General features: G+C 39.5%; 1 protein-coding gene across 1 annotated transcript in view; it reads right to left on the bottom strand.

Moving 5' to 3' along the window:
* CACHD1 (cache domain containing 1) overlaps window positions 1-22,999 on the bottom strand; it is a 123,882-nt gene that overhangs the window by 79,129 nt on the left and 21,754 nt on the right. Inside the window, exon 2 of the mRNA XM_081867132.1 lies at window positions 341-403. Within this exon, the coding sequence (XP_081723258.1) occupies window positions 341-403 (63 nt within the window). The remainder of the gene's footprint in view (window positions 1-340; window positions 404-22,999) is intronic.

Below are 22,999 nucleotides of genomic sequence, written 5' to 3'. Positions count from 1 at the left end.
TCTCCACTCAGAGAAACTTTACTAGAGAATCCTAGTCTAGTATGAATGCAGCCATCTACAGGAATCAAGGGGGAGAGAGATGCAGAATGACAGTCAAACCTCAATTATCTCTTTTAAAGGGGGGGAACCATGCAATTCATGAAATAGTAAGCTGCGCTAAAATCTGCCAGTGCCAAAATATATCAAACTTCAACTCCTACTTAAATACAAAGATCATAACTTTAGACATATACGAAAGCAAACGTACAACAGAAACCAGGTACTGTAGATATAAAATTTTAGGTTGATTACTACTATAGTTTTACTGCCATATAATGCTGATCAGCAAAGCAATTCTTACCTGCTGAACTTCACTTTCTCCATTTGAAATTTTTTCTGTGTACACAAAGGAGTTGAATATCCGCTGTAATAAAATTAAGAAAGATTGATTAGACACATCGGTATAATATCAGTGACTGAGCATATTTAGGTGAAAAAAGCAGCTACATACGGAACAGGTAATATAAAAGAGAAGATTAAGGATTAAAAGAATTATGGTAATAAGAGACGGAAAAACCACAGCAGTTTCATTAAAAACACATACGCTTCCATAATTAAATTAAACAGATGTTTGTGTTTTGTGGAAATATATAGGATATTGCATCCAGAGTGCCTGACATTGAGTGCAAGTGGTATGAATTTAAAATAGCTATGCTTCACATTTCAAACATGGCTTTCCCCAAATAAAGTAATTGTTTACATATACCATACATTTAATGCAATGCAGCTTTTTCAAAAAGGTTTTTTTTTTATTAAAAAAATTCTCATTCTAAATTTCATTAGGAGCCTGTCTAGATTTCACTTATACTCAACGGGCTTTGCTTTGGGACTCCTGCAGTGGAAAAGGAGCAGCAGCATTCTGTACCTCCCTTTTCCCACTGTATACATACATGTTGTTGAAGGGAATGGCACGGAAAAAGTGAAGGCTCCTTACGGAGAGACAAAACTAAATTGTTTATATATTACTCACACACATCAGTACACAAACCAGCTCCGCTCGCTCGCACCCTCCCTTCTCGCTCGCGTTCTCCAGTCTACGTCTTGCTGGTCTTCTCCTTTATCTTTCCTACATCTGGGTCAGCAGCAGTGAGAGAGCTAAGAGGTTTTAGAAGTGGATAACCTTACCTACAAAGCAATAATCAAGGCTTCTACTGGGTTATTGAGAGGAAGCCTATCCAACCTTAGCTCCCAGCCCAGAGGCAGGCATCTGCTCAGTCTATCTTTGCCCCCAAAGATCTTAAGGAGGCTTGGCTTGGGCAGAAAGGAGACAGTACATAGCTTCCATTGAGCCAAAGCCATCAAGGGCCTTCAGTAACCATCTCACTATTGGTGATGGGCTGTTCCCAAAGTAATAGGAAGGGGGATCTTGGACTCAGTGGATGCATGTAACAAGCCAAACATCTCCTGAGAACCATCTATCTTTCCTACTTTTGGGCTGATGGTGGAGAACTGAAGCTGCAGGCAAACATTGACAGGTGAGCAGGAATGCCTATCTGTCAATCACCTGTTGTTGTTGTTGTTGTTGTTGTTGTTGTTGTTCCTCCACTTAATGCCAAAATAGGCTCTAAGCAGTTTAGATGTTTAAGGGAGGTTGCCAAAACTGCCAATCTGCTGATTGATGGTTACAGCAACCTCTTCATAAAATACATTTACTGCACCAATCAGCTGGCTGACACTGCCAGCTCCAAAGGAGGTTGTTGTAACAGCTGATCAGCTAATTGGGAGTTACAAGGAGCCCCTTTGAAGTCTGTTTGGAGGAAATGGTTTAGAGTGCAAAGGAGCATTTTTTTCTCCCTCTGCAGACATCTGTATACAGAGATTGGTCAAATTAGCAAAGAGTTGTGTACAAAGCCAAAACAGAAATTTATTATTCTTATCAGTAGAGAAGTATAGGCAAAGTAACTACATTTGCATCACGACTGCTTTACATAATACATATGTATTTTAAAAGAAAAAAAGATTACTTCCACGGAAAAAAGGTTACGATCGTTTTCCCCCAATTATTTTCTACACTTTCTAAACTTAGAATTTTATTTTATTCTATAGGCTCATAAATTTATATTGTTAATATGCCTATATCATGTAACTAAATACCTATATGTACCATTTATTATTCTGCCAAATTATGAATATTCAAAACTACCAACAAAATAGCATGAATACTTATTTTTCATGTCATGTAGAAACACAGTTATTCAAAGAGCTACCATATAGCATGCTTAATCAAGAGTGTGGCTCTTGTCTTCACATAAGTGATAAGAGAATGCATACAGAGAAAACCCAATCTGAATTACTTTCATTTTACAATGCTCCCACCTCCTTCTGTAGCTGGCAAGCTAGGGGTGGGGGACCTGTGGTCCTCCAGATGCCCTTGGACTCCAACTCCCATCAACCCCAGACAGCATTGCCAATTGTCAGTGGTTAAGGAAGCTGGAGTCCAGCACCAAATGGAGGGCTATAGGCTCCTCATCTCTGCTCTAAGCAGCTATAATTATGTGGCACAAAAATACATCTGTGCTTCCTGGTCAGAGTTTTTGGATCAGGGGTTGGCAAGGTTTATCTTGCCTGGGCCGGATCGGTCCCGCAGAGATCTGTCCGTGGGCTGGATTGTGCATGTGCATGAGCGCGTGTGCCCACAATTTCCAGCATCTGCACGTGTGCAGATGTGATTTCCGGCGCTGCGGAAGAAGGTTCCCGTGCCGCGCTGGCTTAGCACAGCGCATGCGAGAGCGGGGCAGCTCATGGGCTGGTCAAATGACCTCCAAGCGCCACTTCCGGCCTATGGTCTTTAGGTTGCTGACCCCTGTTTTAGATAATGCTTCTTGTATCATAAAAGCTTCATTTACTTGCAGACCAATCTGTATTAACTGTAATCACAACTGTATAATATCCACTCTTTTGTTCAGGAAATAAATGTTACAAATTAGGAAACTCATATTAAATCAATAGTTTAAATCACGATTAAGCTCAACTACTTAAAAAATGCATTTCAATCATAGGCATACAGGCAAAGCCGACAATGAGTTATTTTAAAGATATATGGGACCAAAGACAAATGGTAAAGAGCATTTTTGGGGGGCAAATGGAAAAGGAACAAATCAAGTACAGTACATTTAACTAAGGTGGGAGTGTAACCCACTGCCAAAGAACTGCAGTAATTTGATCCTAAGTGTGCCATATGTGTTAATATTAAGATTAAATTGCATTCCAAGCACCTTATTCTAAAAGATAAAATGTATTGTTGACTACATCGAGCAACAACAGATTCAAAACACTTCATCATATTAATTTTGTTGTCCGGTTTAGTTCTTTGAGTGCCACACTTTGTGTGCAGTGCTTTACAGAGTTTTAGTTTATTAGCTTATTCAATTTATATACAGTGATACCTCAGGTTACAGACGCTTCAGGTTACAGACACTTCAGGTTATAGACTCCACTAACCCAGAAACAGTACCTCGGGTTAAGAACTTTGCTTCAGGATGAAAAGAGAAATCGTACAGCAGTGCCATGGCGACAGCGGGAGGCTCCATTAGCTAAAGTGGTATCTCAGGTTAAGAACAGTTTCAGGTTAAGAACGGACCTCCAGAACGAATTAAGTTCTTAACCCGAGGTACCACTGTACCACCCTCCATCCAAAAATCACAGAGCTGTAGCAAAAAAGGCGATTCACAGCTAAGGATGCAAGTACCTTATCTGAACTAGATGTAGCATCTAAGCAAATAAAGATATAAGCAGCAGTTTGGCAGGTCAAATTCTATCCTCAGCACTCCTCTTGCCATCATTCAGGGAAGACATATCCTTGGTCACAGAAAACACTGTGGAATAATCTTACGTTTTGTTCCACTGAGCTTATGACTGTCACTTTCCCTTATTCCTTTCCCTCTTGGGGACTTCAGGAATTTATGAAATTTGAACTCTTAATGCTAAGGCCACCCCTGGAGAGGGCGGCAGTAAATCTTCTGAGTTTACAAGTCCCAGTGAGCCTAAAAGGATTAAAAAGGAAAGATACAACTATTATGAAAAAGCCCAACACTGAAACTTCCTCTCATTCTATCCCCTTTATTAAAAGCTCTGATCAGTTTCTAAGACTACAAACAAACCTTTCCCACCCCACCCAATTTAGAGAGGCTAATTTAACATCAGAAGAAAATACATTAAAGGTGTCATTTTGATGCAAAATGAACTGCATTTTCTTTTCCACTCACAAATTGCTGAATATCTGGACATCAAAGGAAACAAAGAAATAGCCTCTTAGCTAACATTGAGGTTTCTAGCCATAATACGAAGCTAGCCCTTAACCTGAGCTTTTACAGATCTATGAAGAAGCTTTAAAAATAATGTTAGGAAAAAAGAATACCGATAATCACTTGTTTGGTTACTTAGCTTATGTTTTCAAGTGAGAGTGTGAGTCAAAAAAAAAAGTATAAAAATTTCCACTATGAAAATGTTTGCTTCAAATCTTAATTTTTGCTACCTAACAGCAGCATATGAATACTGTGATCATTGAAATGTTCTATCTTTTCTCCCCATGGTTCCTGTAATTAAATGAAGGAAAAATTGTGTGATTGCAAGTAGCATGATTGGAGTTATATGTAGTTGGGCCCTTTGATATGGATAATGCAGTGCAGTTCTACATGCACTTTGCATCACACACTGTGAAAATGTGGCATACGCGAATTTATCTATACTGTATGTGGAATATCTGACAAATTACCATCATTGATTCGTGTTTAAACATGAATGGCATATACAAAACTGCTGGGTTTATTTATACATTTATCTGAAGTACTTATAATACACTCTTCATTGAATATTGTCGATTCCAGAGTGGGGAACAATGAAGTAAAATAATAATATACACGGGGAAAGCAATAAACAGAAATTGCAAAATCCATCAAAGTATGTCCAATAAACATCAAACAAATAAACAGCTCCATTATACAGCAAAAAAACCTAAACTACAACAATTAGAAATTCCGATTTAACAAAATACGTGGATGAAGAAAACAGGACATTCAATTCACTGGAAAAACAAATGGTCTTATCAATAGTTCCCACACCATTTCTTACTTCGTGCAATGCAACCCACTCACTTCCCCCTCCCTCAATCAGAGAGAGGGCCCCACTCTGTGCTAACAGACTCTCATTCTGTCTTTTGAGCACCTTCACTGCCACTCTCGAACCCATCCAGGCTCTCACCATGAGCAGCAAATTGTGAACTCTTAATATTATAACTAATTGTACCATATGCTTTATCAAAATGTAAACCAGCCTAGTAACATAGTACATGGTCTATTAGTTTGTGGTTGACTTTTAAAGCTGTAAACAACTTGGGACAAGGACATCTAACAGAACTATGTCCCCTGATACAGACCAAGCTCACCTGTAAGATTTTCTTATGGATGACCTACTGGTCATTTCACAACCAGCAGACTGTCCCTTGGGGACACTGCAAAAGTGGGCTCTCTCAGTGATGGCATCCAGTCTCTGGAATACCAACCCTCAGTCATGAAGTGGTCATCTTAAAACAACTCTCAAAAACTTAGGTTTATGCAAGTTTGCCTAGACTCTTACCAACTCCTACTTTCTAATTATAGGCTCTTTTTAATATTTTAAAAGTAATGAATTTTTAATGCTCAGTTTTATTAAATGGTGTTCTGCTTTAATTACTTCTATCTAAACCACTTGGAGATGTTCATTACATTAAGCTGTATACAATTTTTATAACTAAATAAATCTGAGAGTGCATACTGCTCCATGCATCTGTGCTGATTCTAGATCGCCATTTGTGGGGATGGGAGGAAAAGAGGAACAGCAGCTCTAGCCTGACTAGGCTCATGGCCAAACTACATGTGACCAGATCTAACATTTATTTATTTTTACTTAAAAGCAGCCTCAGTGATGCTATAATTTGCACTGTAGCAGCAAAGCTGGGGGTGGGGAGGAGTCAACCCTTTCCTATGACATTTTACAAAACTAAAGAAAGTACACAAACATACACACAGCTAGCCCTGAAGCAGAAACAATTTCCCAATACGGGGCAAAACACTTCCCCTCCCAACTACAGTTGAAACGAGCAAAGTCTGACCACTCATACCATTCCTTTTCTGCCTTATCCCTTGAATATAGGAAGTGGAGATAAGTCCTTTTCTGTGCCAGTACTGTAACTAAGGCTCGTGCTCCCTAGAGAGGTCCTTCTTGGCACCTATATAACTTGGGCACCAACTGAAGACTGTTGTATTCTCTTTGGTTTTGGTCCAATTAGTTTTGATGCTTGCTTTTGCTGCTCTGAATTGTTATATTTGATCAAACTGTTGTTTTGTTGACTGGTTTTAGTTTTGGTTGACTGTAAAAAAAAGAGACAGGTAGCACTGAGCAAATAAATGTGCTAGTTAGAACCCTTATTTCCACATCCACCTGTATGACTTGCTTTCTGTCTTTTGATGGGGGCCGGAGTTTGCTAAGGAACAGAGGAGGGAGGACAAAAGACAGGGAGCATCTTAACTAGGTGAAGAGGAATCCTGGAGAGGCAGCATGGCTGGCACACTGCAGCACTGCTTAAGAAAGCCTATATACCTGTATCTCATACAAGCCAGCATATTTAACCTAGCATCTTCATTAAACAGATTTTCAAACCCTTAGCTGGAATTAGCATTTGGGGGAGAATCTTAGAAACAAAACAAAACCAAAATGGACGAAAAGGAGACTTAGGGAAAGTTTCTCCAATTCTTACTACCTTTATTACATCAGTCCTTCACTTCCTTTTCGCAGTGACTTATGCCAATCAAACCCTTGCCCAAACATCCCAAAAGGGTGAATAGCAAGTTATTATTACCACAACAGATTATACCAATGTAAGAGGCTGTTCCACTAGGCTCTATTTCTGAAAGAACCTGAGATGGCAGAGGCTCTCTGCACTCTGCTTTATTTTATTTATAGATGTCAATGGGATAGTGTAATTGCTCAAAGCTATGCTCAGTTACTTGAAGACATCCAAATGGAGACCATTAAAAACGTAGGGGGGAAAGCTTGAAGCCCCAACTGGGACACTGTATTTCTAGACATAACCTCTTTGAAACCCCTATTTACCTTGAGTAAAGAAGAGCTGGAAAACTACCAAAAATGTCATCAAGATACTTTTTTTGAAGCCAAAGAAGGGGAGGGGGGAAGGAAAAAAATTAGTTCCACATGTTAAAACGATTCAGCATTTAGTCTATGTAATTTGACTAACATTATACTCATGACAATGCGCATGGCAATCTTACAGAAAACTAAAATTGATGTTATGCAACCTCAGAATATAAAGCAGATGGTGGAAATAAACCTCCATACACTATTAATTTTCTTCATCTTGAGCCTGGGAGTAGGGGACAAGGGAAATATATTTACTATAATCTACAATAATAGTAGATAATTATCCAGTGGATTCCTATATTCTCAATAGAGGTCAAGAACAGAATGACATAATGGGGTGGGGGGGGGGAGAAGGGGAGAGCCACACTCAAGAGTCCAAAAATGCCATTATCAAATGGTATAGTGTCCAATTGTAAAAGATAGAGGAGCATTTCCAGTACAAAAGCAATTCTGAAATTTACAGTGGTACCTCTGGTTGCGAACAGGATCCATTCTGGAGCCCCGTTCGCAACCTAAAGGAATGCAACCCGCATCTGCGCACGCATGGCTCGCGATTCGCCACTTCTGTGCATACGCGTAACGTCATTTTGTACGTCTGCGCATGCACGAGCGGCGAAACCTGGAAGTAACCCTTTCCAGTACTTCCGGGTCGCCGTGGGATGCAACCCGAAAAGACTTAATCTGAAGCAAACGTAACAAGAAGTATGACTGTATAACAAATTAGCACAAAGTACAAATTAACAAATACATATAAATATTCTAAGTAGAATGCAATGGCCAGGTTCCCATGTAGTGTTAAGTCAAATCATGGCTTGTCATTAGCACGTTGGGTGCCCAGGAGGAGAGTGCAGCCGTGTTGATCTTCCCTAGTACTTTCAGGTCAATGTAGAGTGGCAGCTAAGCTTAGTATATTGCCCAAGCTCAGACTTGGTTAAGCTCTCTCCTCCTAGATCACAATCTAAAGCCAAGTTTGGTTCTTTTCTCTTTTGTCAGGCCCAGTCCCAGTGCCCAGTTGATGTTTCATAGATCTATAGGCTGGGGCATTTCGGGTAAATTAAGAAGGCAAGCAGCAGCCACCAATGGAAGTGAGGCTTCCCATCCTGTGGCTCTGTCTTTAAATACCATATTGGCCTGAATATATTGGCCGTCAGGAGCACAGGGCAACGGCGCCCGTCACGTCTGTGGCTCCCAAGCCTCCCCCAAGGCACCAAATTTTAAAGGTGATGCCTAAATTCAGGTGAGGCTTGTATTCAGGCCAATACGGTAATGTGTTTGTTTCTAGTCGTTATGGCACTAACAATGAGCACAAACGGAGGCTACCTTTGCTGCTCAGCCACCTGAAAGGCTGTTGCTACTGAGGCAAACCAAGGAAGGAAGAGACTCAGTTACATACAGTACTAGCAGTTGCTATGGGGTCACATACTTGAAACAGCTGCAAAATGCAGATGCCATCACCTGTACAATTTTTGCAGAAACCAACACAGGTATAAAATTGAAGTATTCCATCTCCACGATCATGAAGCTGTAACTCCTGGTCACCAATGTCTTGCTTTGCACTAGCTGAGTAAGTTGACTTGCCAGTTAACTCACTTTTCCTTTCTCAGTTCCCAAAATATGAGCCAGGAGTTGCTGCTTCATCATATGAGAAACCATTCTAATACAATTGGGGACTTCTGTTTTGTTCTTCATGGATATTTATTAAAAGACAGAAAACAGGAAAACCCTATCAGAATCTAAGAGGAATGTTGGCCTCAGAAGGATTATGTTCATGTCGAGAGAGTTTCGTTTCATTCTTGGCGCTGTGTTTCTCTACTTTACAGATCTATCAATCACAAGACAGGCTGCACACTCACAGCTCTAATGGCATGGGATAAGCCTGTGTAATTTCATACTCCACAAGAAAAAAAAGGTCCAATACATGCAATGCTGTGTGCACTATAAATCTGATCAGTACAGGCAAAGCTGGAAATATACAGTTTTCACATGCTGGGAGTGCAGTGCATGAGTACATTAAAGTTCTTGTGTTGTCATTGTTTACATAAATAAAAGTGAATCACCCTGAAAATAAGTTACTGAAGGACGACAAAGAACATTCATTCAATATTTAAGTGAACATTGCTAAAGGTGGCATGCTAAGAAAAGAAAATATAAACAAAACATTGCTGAAAATCAAAGGTTAAAATATAAAGAATTCACAAAATGAACAAACGAATGCTAACTTTGGATTCAAAGTTATACACTTTTAAACTTCAGCACTATCTGTTTTGCAATAACCCAAGCTAACAAGGAGTACCTTATAGGCTGCTTATATAGATGTATATGGCCCAAGAAGCAGCCTAGGCACAAGGTATTAGTCTCTGAACTTATCTAAATGTATTTCCACATACGAAAAATGACACCGCAGATTTACAATATTGGCAATAGCTATATAGACACCTCAGAGTCAACCTGGAGTAGTTTCTATTGCACACCTTTGAAAAAAAACACCTCATTATTTTCTTTTTTTTTAAAAAAAGCTCTCACCACCTTTGGAGTCTTGATATTAACAAATTTATGGTGGCACAAACAGAACAGGGGGAAATGCCTAGAAGTGAAAAAGTTTAAAATGTTTGGAATTCAGCTTCATAAAGAAGAATTTATAATATTCAGTGGGGTAACAGTGTAGTAAGCTGTTGCAACAAAACAAGACTAACAAGTTTATTATGGCACAAGTTTCAGACTAGAGATACCCGGAATGTTATCCTAAGCTTAAAAACCAGCCACCCACAAGATAAAATTGCCACTTTCCACACAAGTAATATCGCCATGTAGCCATTGGGAGGGTTTGTCTCCTGCTTTTTAACAAAACCATACACAAATCTTTAGCATGTGGTCAAAATTCCTGTGGTTTAGTACTGAAAGCCATCTATCGCCAGCTTTACGTCAAGAACAGTTTATTTAACGGGTCATCCTAATTATTCTATTGCTTATACTGAATCACTGAAAAGCAGAAATCAAGTCTACTTTACAGCAATACTCCCCACACCGCCTCCTCCAACAAGAACTATTACTGTTAGGTCTGGAGGTATTAACTGCTGCAACACTCAAGGATACAAACTGAAGAAATGAAAAACCACATCCTCAGGTGGGGGGGAGGGGAGTGTCCCATTTCCTTGCCTGCTCCACTAACACTGCAGTGCTACATATGTCTACTCAGTAGTAAGCTGCACTGAGTTTAACGGGACACGCTCCCAGGTAAGCATGTTCAGCATTACATCCTAATTGCTCACTTGCAAAGGAAAGTGGTATGGGCTTGAAAGGGTATTTTATTTAAGGTTTTAAAAAGAAAAAGAAAACATTCCTGACCCAGATTTGCAGACTGTATGAAACCTGCAACGCTGGTGAGTAGATATATTTTTATTTTTATTTTTAAATAATTTTTATTAATTTTCATAAACAAAAAACACACAAATAAAAACATTCACAAACAACACATGACTTCCCCATACCTCCCCTTCACTGCACCCTTGTTTCCAATTTTTTAGCAATCCTTCATTCCATTTCTATATTTAACTTCCCTCAGGTTCTCTTAACTTAAACATTTACAGCTATAATTCTCTGTTTCTTACCCCTTGACATTTTATCAGTCTGAAATTTTACAGCAGTTCTTGAGATATATTTTAAATTTTTTCCAGTCCTCTTCCACTGTCTCTCTCCTCTGATCACGGATTCTGCTGGTCATCTCTTCCAGTCCCATATATTCAGTCACCTTCGTCTGTCATTCTTCCAGAGTAGGTAATTCTTGCATCTTCCAATACTTTGCCAAGAGAATTCTTGCTGCTGTAGTTGCATACATGAAAAAAGTCCTATCTTTCTTTGGTACCAATTGGCCGACCATACCCAAGAGAAAAGCCTCCGGTTTCTTTGCAAATGTCCACTTAAGGATTTTCTTAATTTCATTATAGATCATTTCCCAGTAGGCCTTAATCTTTGGGCAGGTCCACCAAAGGTGGTAGAAAGTTCCTTCACATTCGTTACATTTCCAGCATTTGTTATTGGGCAAATGATATATCTTTGCAAGCTTGACTGGGGTCATGTACCACCTATAGATCATTTTCATTATGTTTTCTTTCAAGGCACTACATGCCGTAAATTTAAGGCCAGTAGATATATTTTTAAACTTATAAATTAGGAAGTGAAATGCTGGGACTATTTACCAGTAATTATCAATTATATCCAACTGCTTTCTCTCAGTCAGCTACCCTAAATTACGCAAGAACTACTGCTTTTGACAAATTGCTACAATTAAAACAATTTCTATTACAGATTGGGGTGGGTGTATAAATCACTTGTCACTTCGCCTGTCTGATGAATTGCAACAAAAAAAAGATTTATATGTCCTTAGGAAAAGCATACCTGTTTATTCAAAGTAAACACTATAATGCAATTTCCTTCCAAACATCATATTTATATATTATTTTCATTATTTAGGATACCCCTATGCCAATCATGGGTGCAATGTCTTATTAATTTGAAAGAAACTTGAATCCGCAGCATACATTGATTCCTGAAATTACAGAATTTCCATTCTACTATAGAAGAGGAAGGTTTCCTTAAACTCATTCATATTTAATTTTTGAGGATGGTTCACTTCGCATAAAATATTTATTAGTCAGGTTTTTGAAATTGCAATGCTAAAATGTCGGTCTCCCTTTCAAAATAGTTTTCACTTTACTTAAGGTTATATGCAAGCCTCTCTTTTCTTGGCCATCTCTGAAGTAAGAAGGACACAGTTACAACATAATCTTGCTAATTTCAAAGCTAATTGCATAGAAAATGGATGAGAATAGATACTATTTCTTAGACAATTTTATAAGTCACAGTAATCTGATGATACATGTAAATGCAGAAGGAACCCCTGCCAAATTCAATGGAACTTGCCCCTATGAATATAGGATTGCTCCCTATTGCACCAGCTTTTTCATCAACCAGTAGTCTGATTCATCTCCTAAAAAAAATTCATTTTAGTTTATAATCTATATAAACATGTAGCAACATTAATTCTTATTAAGCACTATTAATATAATCCATTCATTCATTTTCTTTTCTTTTCCACACTGAATTGCTATGAAAATTTTATGTGACTGATGTGCTTCACACACCTGCTTATGACAAAGTCATCTAAAAGAAGGGAAACAGGCGTGACAGTGGCCAAAGGTGCATTTTCCACACATAGCATCCGAGCTGGCTCATTACATGTAGAGTTAGCACGACAGCAGTGCACCCTTCGAGGCCATCAATCACGACTGTGCTAGTATGCAAATTAGCAAATCATGTCGTAACTACATTTAGACATGACAGGGCATGCATGGAACAACCAAGCACTTTTTCCCATGGTCCCTGTCATGTCTGTAAATTCAGCCCTAAAGTGACAGTCCACTGGCCTCCCAAACACTCAAGCTATAATGAAATGTAAAATTAAGTGAATGGCTAGGTACTGTAACATCCTAAGCTGTTCTTGGCAAACTGTAGAAAAACAGCTAAGTGAAATCAAATTGAAACCAGATTTGTATCATCTCTTGCCTATCTTTATTGCTTTCTAGCTTGGTACTGGAATTCTCTGCCCCCAGACATCTGGTTAGCTCCCTCTTGCTGCTACGCTGAAAGGCCCCTTAACTCATTTGCTTGCTGTGGTTTTTTTCTAGATTGGTGGAACCTTGTCCCCATCAACTTTCTTTCTGTGTCTCTGTTAAATTGCAAGCGACAGGGCCCTGCCTTGCTGTTTTAGAAGCACATACGGAGAAACAGTGGAATCTGAGATAAGTGTTTTTCAAAAGCTAAGTTCCTCATCATTTCTTGGTGTAGATGCACTAATGGATTCCTTATCTAATGGAAACCTAACAGCTGGAATGTTTTATGAGACTTTTTTTTATTGAGTTCCAATTGTGCCCACGGTGCTCTTTTTGGTAAAGCTGTGATACAAGAACAATGGAAGAAACTGTGGCAGACCTTGACCAATTCCTGGAAGTGCTGCTCCCTGCTTTGCAAGCCTTTTTCCACCTGGTCTGGTTGGGTGGGGCCCTGACTGACTCCAGCTACAAAAGCTGAGGCTGGAACAGACTCTTGGGCTGCAATCTTGTTTGGGGGGCTGCTGTTGGGTTTTTTTTGTATCTTGTGATTTATGTGGAAATTGTTCAGTCGATTTTTTTTTTTTTAAATTACTTATTGTTTCTGATACTTTTGTTATGTTGTAGTTGCAGTTATGTATTTTTTCATGTTTGAACATGGTTTGAACTGTGGAAAAGAAGCATACAAATAAAATTATGTATGTATGTATGTATGTAAAGAACCCCAAAACTGAAATCTGGGGGAGGGCAGATCTATTATAAACAAAGAGAAGGAACATCTGAAGATGTTCAGAGCAGAACAATGATGTTTTGATATATGAATGCAGGCTATGTATTAAATATATGAAGTATTCAAGCTTCAAGAAGTGAGAGTTGCATTAAATCCATGCCTGAAAGATTCTGAAGAGACTCTCACCACTGTTACTTAATGTGAAGGAGAAAAGATCTGCTTTGCTTGCGACTACTCAGGAATCCACAACTCTAACCATAGCCCTTACACAGCAGTTACAAACCTCAAGATCTAACTGGGTTGGAAACATGACCACAAACAAGTCCTTATTAGTGACAGACAGCAATTTACTCCCTGAAGAAGAAGTATGAAAAACGTTTTGGCACCACTGCCACCTCTACGCTAGCGGAAAGAGACAGAGATAGTTTGTTGCTTGATTGGCAGAGGCAGAACCAGCTGAAGTAGACCTCAGGAAATGTTTGCAGGTGGCGAAACCAGTGCTATAGCCGATAGAGATGGACAGACAGACAGAAAGACAGACAGACTAGAATCAATGTGAAATTGGCCCAAATATAAGCCGCACCCACAAATAAGCTGCACCTTTAAAATTCAAAGGGGGAGGGGGAGAAAAAAGACAATACCCGAATATAAGCCGTTCCCTTAAAATTCCACAGGAACCCATATGTCTGTTTCAGCAACGATATCGCAAAAGCCAATTTTTGTAAGGTTGAGAATTTAAGCCACACTTTAACTTTTCATGGTCAGAATTTGGGTGGGGCGGGTGTGGCTTCTATTTGGGCCAATACGGTATTGGGAATTCTTAAAGGCCACCTGCTAAGATTCTTGTCTGAGAAGTCCCCAATTCAAGCATATGGGAATTAATTCATCGCTAGATGATCTACCAAGTCACCACAATGTCTTTCTTACTGTATCCTATTGTATTCAGTGGGAGGTGACCCACTCATAAAAAAGAAAGGAGACTGTTTTGACAATTTCCATTCCTACTGCAGCCTATTGCAGTAGTCCCTGAAAATCTGCACTGAAGAGTTGGGGAACTCTCCAGAATAAGGGGAAAGGTGTCAAAAAAGATAATTATGTGCCCTCTCTAGAGCAAAAGCACTAGGAGACCAATTAGATTCCACCTATAGGAATTAAACACTTGTAATTATCTCAATACTTGAGAAGACTCAGACCCAGTACACTGTATGTGGACTGAGCCCTTTGCTCCACTCACAAGAGGGCAAATATTTGCATAAAGTTGGCATACACTTCATGTCATGTGCAAATCTGTATCATCCTTTGCAGGTGGGAATCAGAGGCCACACAAATAAGATAGCAACAGGTCAAACTTTCTCCAGCATTTCCATACCTGAAATATGCTATATTACTACAATCAGTGCAGGGCCAGAAGTGGTAGGGAATCATGGATCTTACTCTTCACTTCTGCCTCACTGTGTAGCAGCAAAAATCCTCAATAAGAAATTGGCTTAGTAACTTAAAGTGAAACTCTACCTGTATCTTTTAAAGCTGTAGTGTTGGGAGTAGTTTTCTTGGCACACACTTTTCAGGGTTTAATGATGAAAAATTAAAAACTGTATCTATACCAGTTTTTACCTAGTCTTGTAAAACTCTTGCCCTGTATTTCAGCTTATCAGTTTCTATGAGCAATGCTTAGCAGGTGATTAATCAAATCTCTTACCATTAGCAGTAACAGAAAAAAACAAAACAATATAAAAATAATTTTAAAAGGGCACCATTATTTTATGCTCAATTTGTTTAAATAAGAGCGCTTTGGGTTTTTTTGGTCCAGATTTCTGAGCACAGAATACCCCTGGACTGAGCAAAAATTGCAGGTGAACTTTTTCGGCTATGGAATCCTAGCCACAAAGTCTACTGCAAATATCAATACTTCATGGATGTCCACTTACACAACATGCTTCTCCCCTCATCCATCTGCTGTGCCCTCCAATCTGCTCCAGAGATTCTCCAAACTTTCCAGAGCAAATTTTGAGAGTGGGAAGCAAAGGCTATAAAGTCCCATTGGGCAAGGAGAAGTCTGTTCTTCTCGTGAGAGAGCAACACTGGATGTCATCCCATACTCAGAACACTAGACTTAAACAGCATCAAGACTTGATTAACACATAGTGTTAATAGAATTTCATTCCATATACGGTTGTATAACAGTGTTAAGGCCACATGTGCATGTACTTGCAATATATTCACTTGCCTACAAGCACAATACTCTACATGCTGTGACCCACTTTTTCCATTCATATTATTACAGTTTAAAAACATGAGTAAGCTTTATTTCAGAAAACTGGTTATAAGCGGAATGTCAGCAAAGTCTTATAGACATGCAACTTTCAAGTAGTGAACATGGTACATTGGTTAGGCCCTCATTTTAAAATGTAGAATATATTTTGAAGAGATAAGGTCTTGTTTCATGGCTACCAACAAGTAAAGGACTTCCATCTACACACTTTCCTGCCCCTCAGTATGGGGGCAGGGGCAAGAGAGAGAGATTGAAAAATAGTTTTCCTCCATTTCACCCCTCTAGTCTCACCTGAAACTGACAAACTATGGACTATGGCTAAATCTTAACTATGTTTTGTTTGGGGGGAAATTAACTACAAACCATGGTTTATGAACAAATCATAGTTAAGATCAAATGCAGGTTAGCGGGTCAACTGCAACACTAAACTATGGCCACTGGAAACTTTTCACTTTTGATTTCCATCTCCTCCTTTCAGCACACAATGTCAGAATGTAGCCAATGTTTCAGTAATCTATAACTGCACAGTATCCTGGTGAGGAGACCAATTGTAAATATTGTTTTTTTCCTGTGAGCACTATGACAGAAAGTAAGGTAATGATTATTATAGCAATGAAACATTATAATTTCCCTATTTTAGGACCTGGTTCACAGGACATAGTAAGCCAAACTATGGCTTAGCAAGATTTTGCAAATGTGTAGGTTCCCAGAGCAAAGCCAAATCAATCTAAGCTGATGTTTGGCTCAGCATGACATCCAATCTGGGACTCCTTGTTTAATCTCTCATCTCACTAACCAAAATAACAAACTTGGCTACAAGCTTGTGCTTAGTGAGGAGAAAATTCAACCATTAGTCCTAGCCCAGACAACACAGTAAGCCAAATCTTCACTTTGCTGTGCTCTAGGTGGTCACACACTCACCAAACCATAGTTTGGCTAACTGTGTCTTGCGAATCAACTCAGTATGTCCAGTTCCAAAGTAATTATTCTTTAATAAAGAAAATTTGTGGAAGATAGCATTAAATGGCAAACATTTTTCAATTTACTGTTTCAAAAAAAAAAAAAAACTTTAAAGAGAGAATTAAACTGCTTCCCACAAATTTACATAATAAAATCATTACACATGGAAAAAGTTCAAGTCATAAATTGCTATTAACTTCCTCCACTGCCACCTCTCTTCTGATTCTTTATTTTGTTCTTTTATGCTATTCTTTAAGAGATCTGACGAGGCAGAGTACTTAATTTTATCATAGCTGCAGTACACAGAAGGTTCATATTAAGGCATCTTTTTCCAACTCCCAGCTATCAGACAGCAGAGAGGGAAATGCCTTGGGGTAAGTAGGGCAGTCATAGGGAACAGAGTCTTCAACATACACTTCTCTTCAGATCAAGGCTCTTTTTTATACTATCATATTTCCCTCTTTCACTGCACTCTGGTCAGATTATTTTTTTAAAAAAATGAGTTCCTCTCTCTATAGCAATACAGTATGTTTTAGTATATTAAAGAGTTAGTACAGATTCTGGTCCACTCATGTTTGAAGTATGACTGTGTGAAATGTTACAGATAGGTAGCCGTGTTGGTCTGCCATAGTCAAAACAAAACAAATTCCTTCCAGTAGCACCTTAAAGACCAACTAAGTCAGTTCTTGGTATGAGCTTTCGTGTGCATGCACACTTCTTCAGATACACTGAAACAGAAGTTTCCAGACCCTTCTATATAGTGAGAAGGTGGGGAGGGGTATTACTCAGAAGGGTGGTGGGAATGGGTGATTGGCAGATAGCTGTGATGAGCCTGTTGACGACTCTTAACGACTGCAATAGGTCTTACAGGAAAAAGCAAGGGGTGAAAAGGTGAAAAATGGCTTTGTCATGTATAATGAGATAAGAATCCAAGGTCTTTGTTCAGACCAGGTTTCTCCATGGTTTTAAGTTTGGTGATAAGTTGTAATTCAGCAGCTTCTCTTTCCAGTCTATTTCTGAAATTCCTTTGTAGTAAAACAGCTACTTTGAGATCTTGTATAGAATGTCCTGGGAGATTGAAGTGTTCTCCTACTGGTTTCTCTGTCTTGTGATTCCTGATGTCCGATTTATGTCCGTTTATTCTTTGGCGTAAGGTCTGGCCTGTTTGTCCAATATAGAGAGCTGAAGGACACTGTTGGCATTTTATGGCATACACAATGTTGGACGATGAGCAATTAAATAGTCCCGAGATGGTATGTGTGATGTTGTTGGGGCCAGTAATGGTGTTGTCCGGGTGTATGTGGCAGCAAAGTTGGCATCTGGGTTTATTGCAGGCTCTGGTGCCAGTGTCCGTGTTAGGTCTGGTTGTAGTATTATTGTGGGTTAGGAGTTGTTTAAGACTGGGTGGCTGTCTGTAGGCAATGAAAGGTCTTCCTCCCAGAGCTTGAGAAAGAGAACTGTCATTGTCCAGGAGAGGTTGCAGATCTCTGATGATGCGTTGTACTGTTTTAACTTGGGAGCTGTATGTGATGACTAGAGGTGTTCTGTTATTTTCTTTTTTGGGTCTGTCTTGCAGCAAGTTCTCTCTGGGTATCAGTCTGGCTCTGTTGATCTGTTGTCTAACTTCATCTGTTGGGTAAAATAGAACTAAAATACCCAACAGATGAAGTTAGACAACAGATCAACAGAGCCAGACTGATACCCAGAGAGAACTTGCTGCAAGACAGACCCAAAAAAGAAAATAACAGAACACCTCTAGTCATCACATACAGCTCCCAAGTTAAAACAGTACAACCCATCATCAGAGATCTGCAACCTCTCCTGGACAATGACAGTTCTCTTTCTCAAGCTCTGGGAGGAAGACCTTTCATTGCCTACAGACAGCCACCCAGTCTTAAACAACTCCTAACCCACAATAATACTACAACCAGACCTAACACGGACACTGGCACCAGAGCCTGCAATAAACCCAGATGCCAACTTTGCTGCCACATACACCCGGACAACACCATTACTGGCCCCAACAACATCACACATACCATCTCGGGACTATTTAATTGCTCATCGTCCAACATTGTGTATGCCATAAAATGCCAACAGTGTCCTTCAGCTCTCTATATTGGACAAACAGGCCAGACCTTACGCCAAAGAATAAACGGACATAAATCGGACATCAGGAATCACAAGACAGAGAAACCAGTAGGAGAACACTTCAATCTCCCAGGACATTCTATACAAGATCTCAAAGTAGCTGTTTTACTACAAAGGAATTTCAGAAATAGACTGGAAAGAGAAGCTGCTGAATTACAACTTATCACCAAACTTAAAACCATGGAGAAACCTGGTCTGAACAAAGACCTTGGATTCTTATCTCATTATACATGACAAAGCCATTTTTCACCTTTTCACCCCTTGCTTTTTCCTGTAAGACCTATTGCAGTCGTTAAGAGTCGTCAACAGGCTCATCACAGCTATCTGCCAATCACCCATTCCCACCACCCTTCTGAGTAATACCCCTCCCCACCTTCTCACTATATAGAAGGGTCTGGAAACTTCTGTTTCAGTGTATCTGAAGAAGTGTGCATGCACACGAAAGCTCATACCAAGAACTGACTTAGTTGGTCTTTAAGGTGCTACTGGAAGGAATTTGTTTTGTGTGAAATGTGTGTGTGTGTGTGTGTGTGTGTGTGTGAATGAGAACATGGTTTCTGCAAATCTAGTAAATGCAGCTTCCATTCTTTCACTAATGAGAGGTAAAAACAGCGATTCTAAAAGAAACAAAAACAAAATAACATTTTGTCAAAGCTGCAAGACTCTGTTCCACAAAGCTGTACTTTGTATATACTGTGCCATCACCATTTCTTGATTTCCTGTTTACTGCTGAAGAAATTTAATAGAACAAAGCAGAATCCTCTTTCACTTTTCAACATGAGGAAAAAAAAGATAGAAACTGTAAGTACATCTCCTTGGAAATTAGGTTCCCAGTGAATGTGCTCAGGTTCATTTCTAAATGTAAGTTTGCTGAGTTATAATCTAGCTATCCATTAAATCTGTAATGTATTGTATGTTACATTTATACTAAATCTTAGTTGTAAGGTGAAGTTTTCTACTGACAGCTTTGAAGTTTCAAAAGTCCAGAACTTCTTGGAACAAAGTGGAATTTGCAGATAATGACATTATCTAATAAAAACAAAATGTCCAGGGATACAACACCGAGGAATTAGGGAAATTCTACATATGCTATTAATTATGAGGTGGTGACCCTCACAGTAAATTATGAAAAAAGAAGCAGCAAATGCTAGCAAATTCCTCACATTTATTTACAGATGTTCAATACAGCATCCAATCATAATTCTAAAAGTTAAGGTAATTTCAAAGCTACTGTATGTGACCCATGCAGCAGCCACCTGTTGCATAAGCTGCTACAAAATGTCTTCAGAGTGTCTGTATCTAATTTTTGTTTATTCAAAACCATTATTCATACTATAAAAGCGAACAAACTGGGTTGCTGCATGTCTTATATAGCAAGCTGTTCTCTCATGCAGACGAAGAATAAGGGCCCCAGTATTTTCCTTTTAAAGTATGAAAATTCAGAGCAAAGCCTTTAGAATCTTTTTCAAAGCCAAGGCTTAATTTGCATGACAGTTTAGCAATTATGAGGGATTGGGGTTTTTTGTTTTGTTTTGTTTTACTGGTAATACAAAGAATGAGGTACAGGATAATTTCCAGATGGTGTCCTATTTTGCATTGATTTTTAGGCTTGTGTTGTCCTGGGAGCTTTAGTTTTATCCCCAAGTTTCACATGGCATCCCCACTTCAAAGTAAGCACTCTTTCCCCCCACTTTCCTCTAATTTATTAGTCCTTCTCTAAACATACAACAGCCTCCCCGCAAAAAGCCATAACCCATTATTCTGTACATGTTTCTAGAGAAGGGCCCCACCCAGTAATTATATCATCTTTACGTTGACTTTCTGACAGGAAGAGCTGATCAATAGTGGAACAAACTCCGTCCAAAGATAGTGGACTCTCCTTCCTTGGAGGTTTTTAAGCAGAGTTTGGATGGCCACCTGCCATGGATGCGTCACTCCTAGCTTTATGGAAGTGAGTTGCCCACAACTCACTTCCATAAAGCAGTGTGTGCAACACACAAGCCTGACAGACCATCTTGGTACTGAACATTAGCATCACAATCTCCAATACCCTTTTGGAGATGCAAGCCATTGCCGTAGCTGCCATGCTGATATGCTTGTCTAGCTCAATGTTGATTGAGAGGTTTCTGGTTATGGTAGAGCCTAAGTAGTCAAAATCATCTACCAGTTCAAGCATGTGGTCACCAAAGCTTATGTGTGGAGTGCTGGCAATGTTCTAACCCAGGATGTTGGTGTTCATCAGGCTGATAGTAAGGCCAAACTCCATGCAGGCCTATGTAGAGCTTCCTCTGAGTGGGTTGTCAAGGCTGTGCCATCTGCAAACAATATCTCTCAGATCAGGACCTGCCACACTTGGTGTGGGATTTGCCCGGTTGAATGCAAGTACACACCATCTTCAGTCAAGTTGAAGGCATATGAGAGCAACAGAGAGAAGAATATGCCAAAGAGAGTTGGGGCAAAAACATGGTCCTGTGTTGGGGAAGGCATCCGAGAATAAACCATCATACTAGACCAGGGTTTCCCAAACTTGGGTCTCTAGCTGTTTTTGGACTACAACTCCCATCATCCCGAGCTAGCAGGACCAGTGGTCAGGGATGATGGGAACTGTAGTTCAAAAGTGCTGGAGGCCCAAGTTTGGAAAACCCTGGGAAACTCTGTACTAGACGGTGTCGTGCATGTTCTTGTGGAAGGTCACAATAATTTTGTGAGGCTTAGGTGAGCATCCCATCTTACTGAGTAGTGTAAAAATCCTTTCCTGCTGATGAGGTCAAAGGCCTTCATCAGGAACAGAGTCTATATTACAACATTCATCTGCTTTCAAGTTACAACTACAAAAACCGATATTAAAATATTCAGTATTTTAGAAAAACGCTAAAAACATGAGACTATCTCAACAGAAAAATCCATTCTGTGTTCAGCAGCAGATTTGATTCACGTGCACAGCTAAGGACAGAGCTGATTGACAGACAGGTATTGTTATCATATGAGCAACGCTGCAATCTAAAAATGTAGAAAATGCTCTCTTGGAAAACCCTGGGGAAACACTGCCCTTCCCAACTGATGGCATGGCATTCTTTTCTCTTGAAATAATGAGCTGTGCAAGGCTTGTTTGGCTTTCACACCAAGGTAAGTCAGTCAGCATATTATCTGTCTTTTTGCGGTACCTTAGCAGATTACATTGCAAGTAAATAAACATAGGGTGCTTTCAGACCTGGGATTTACTGCACTACTTTTCCTGATTATAACGCTAGTGCTTCTATACTATTTTCTAATGTCCCTTTCACACCTATTGCATTATGGAATAAGGGCTTTTTGACATATACCAGCATGTCGTGTTAAGAGTTCATTCACACCAGTGGGCGTGATGTGGCACAACTAACATCATTGGACAATGTCACTACTCCCCCACCCTTTCCACCCACGTTCCACCCACTTTCCACTTCAGTTCCTCCATGTATGCCTGTATACTTCCCCAAATTTTTGTCACTTCACTGCCACAATGTTCTGGGTTAATACGGTTGCAAATGGATCTCCCCCCCCCCCCCCCGGAAGCAATTAAGACAGAAAAAAATAGCTAAACTTCCACTATAGTCTGCAAGATTTCTAGAAGTGGTTTTTGCATTGTGTGAAAGCTGAAATATAACACAGAAATTAAGCATTAAGGAAATGGAATAAACTGCTATTTGAATGCAGCCATAGTGAAGTCACAGAATGTACATGCTTAATCTGCATTCTGAGAATCTGGAGTTCTTAAAACAGTGCTACTGCCACTAGAACAGTTGACAGAAGCAGGTTATGGAATCTCTTGCTCAATCATATATGAGAGTGTCACCCAAAAGATTCATTTAACAAGCTAGTGTTCTTAATTTGGCCCTTAAAAATTCTAAGCATAATGCTGGTACATCATTTCAGATGACCTCCATTCCAAATACTGACAAGATTGCAAGCTTATGTTCTTGCATTAATTCTGTGATTAGAGTTGCTCATCCATTAAGTCTATGAATAGATGAAACAGGCCCACAGCTCCCAGTTGAATGGAACCAAGATGAGAAGAAGAAAAACATTTTTCTTTCGGCATGTGACATGTCAGTATCTCTGCTATGTAAG

Source organism: Podarcis erhardii (assembly GCF_964252035.2).
Source record: "Podarcis erhardii genome assembly, chromosome: 6".
NCBI lineage: Eukaryota > Metazoa > Chordata > Lepidosauria > Squamata > Lacertidae > Podarcis > Podarcis erhardii.
This window is presented reverse-complemented; position numbering and strand designations above follow the sequence as displayed.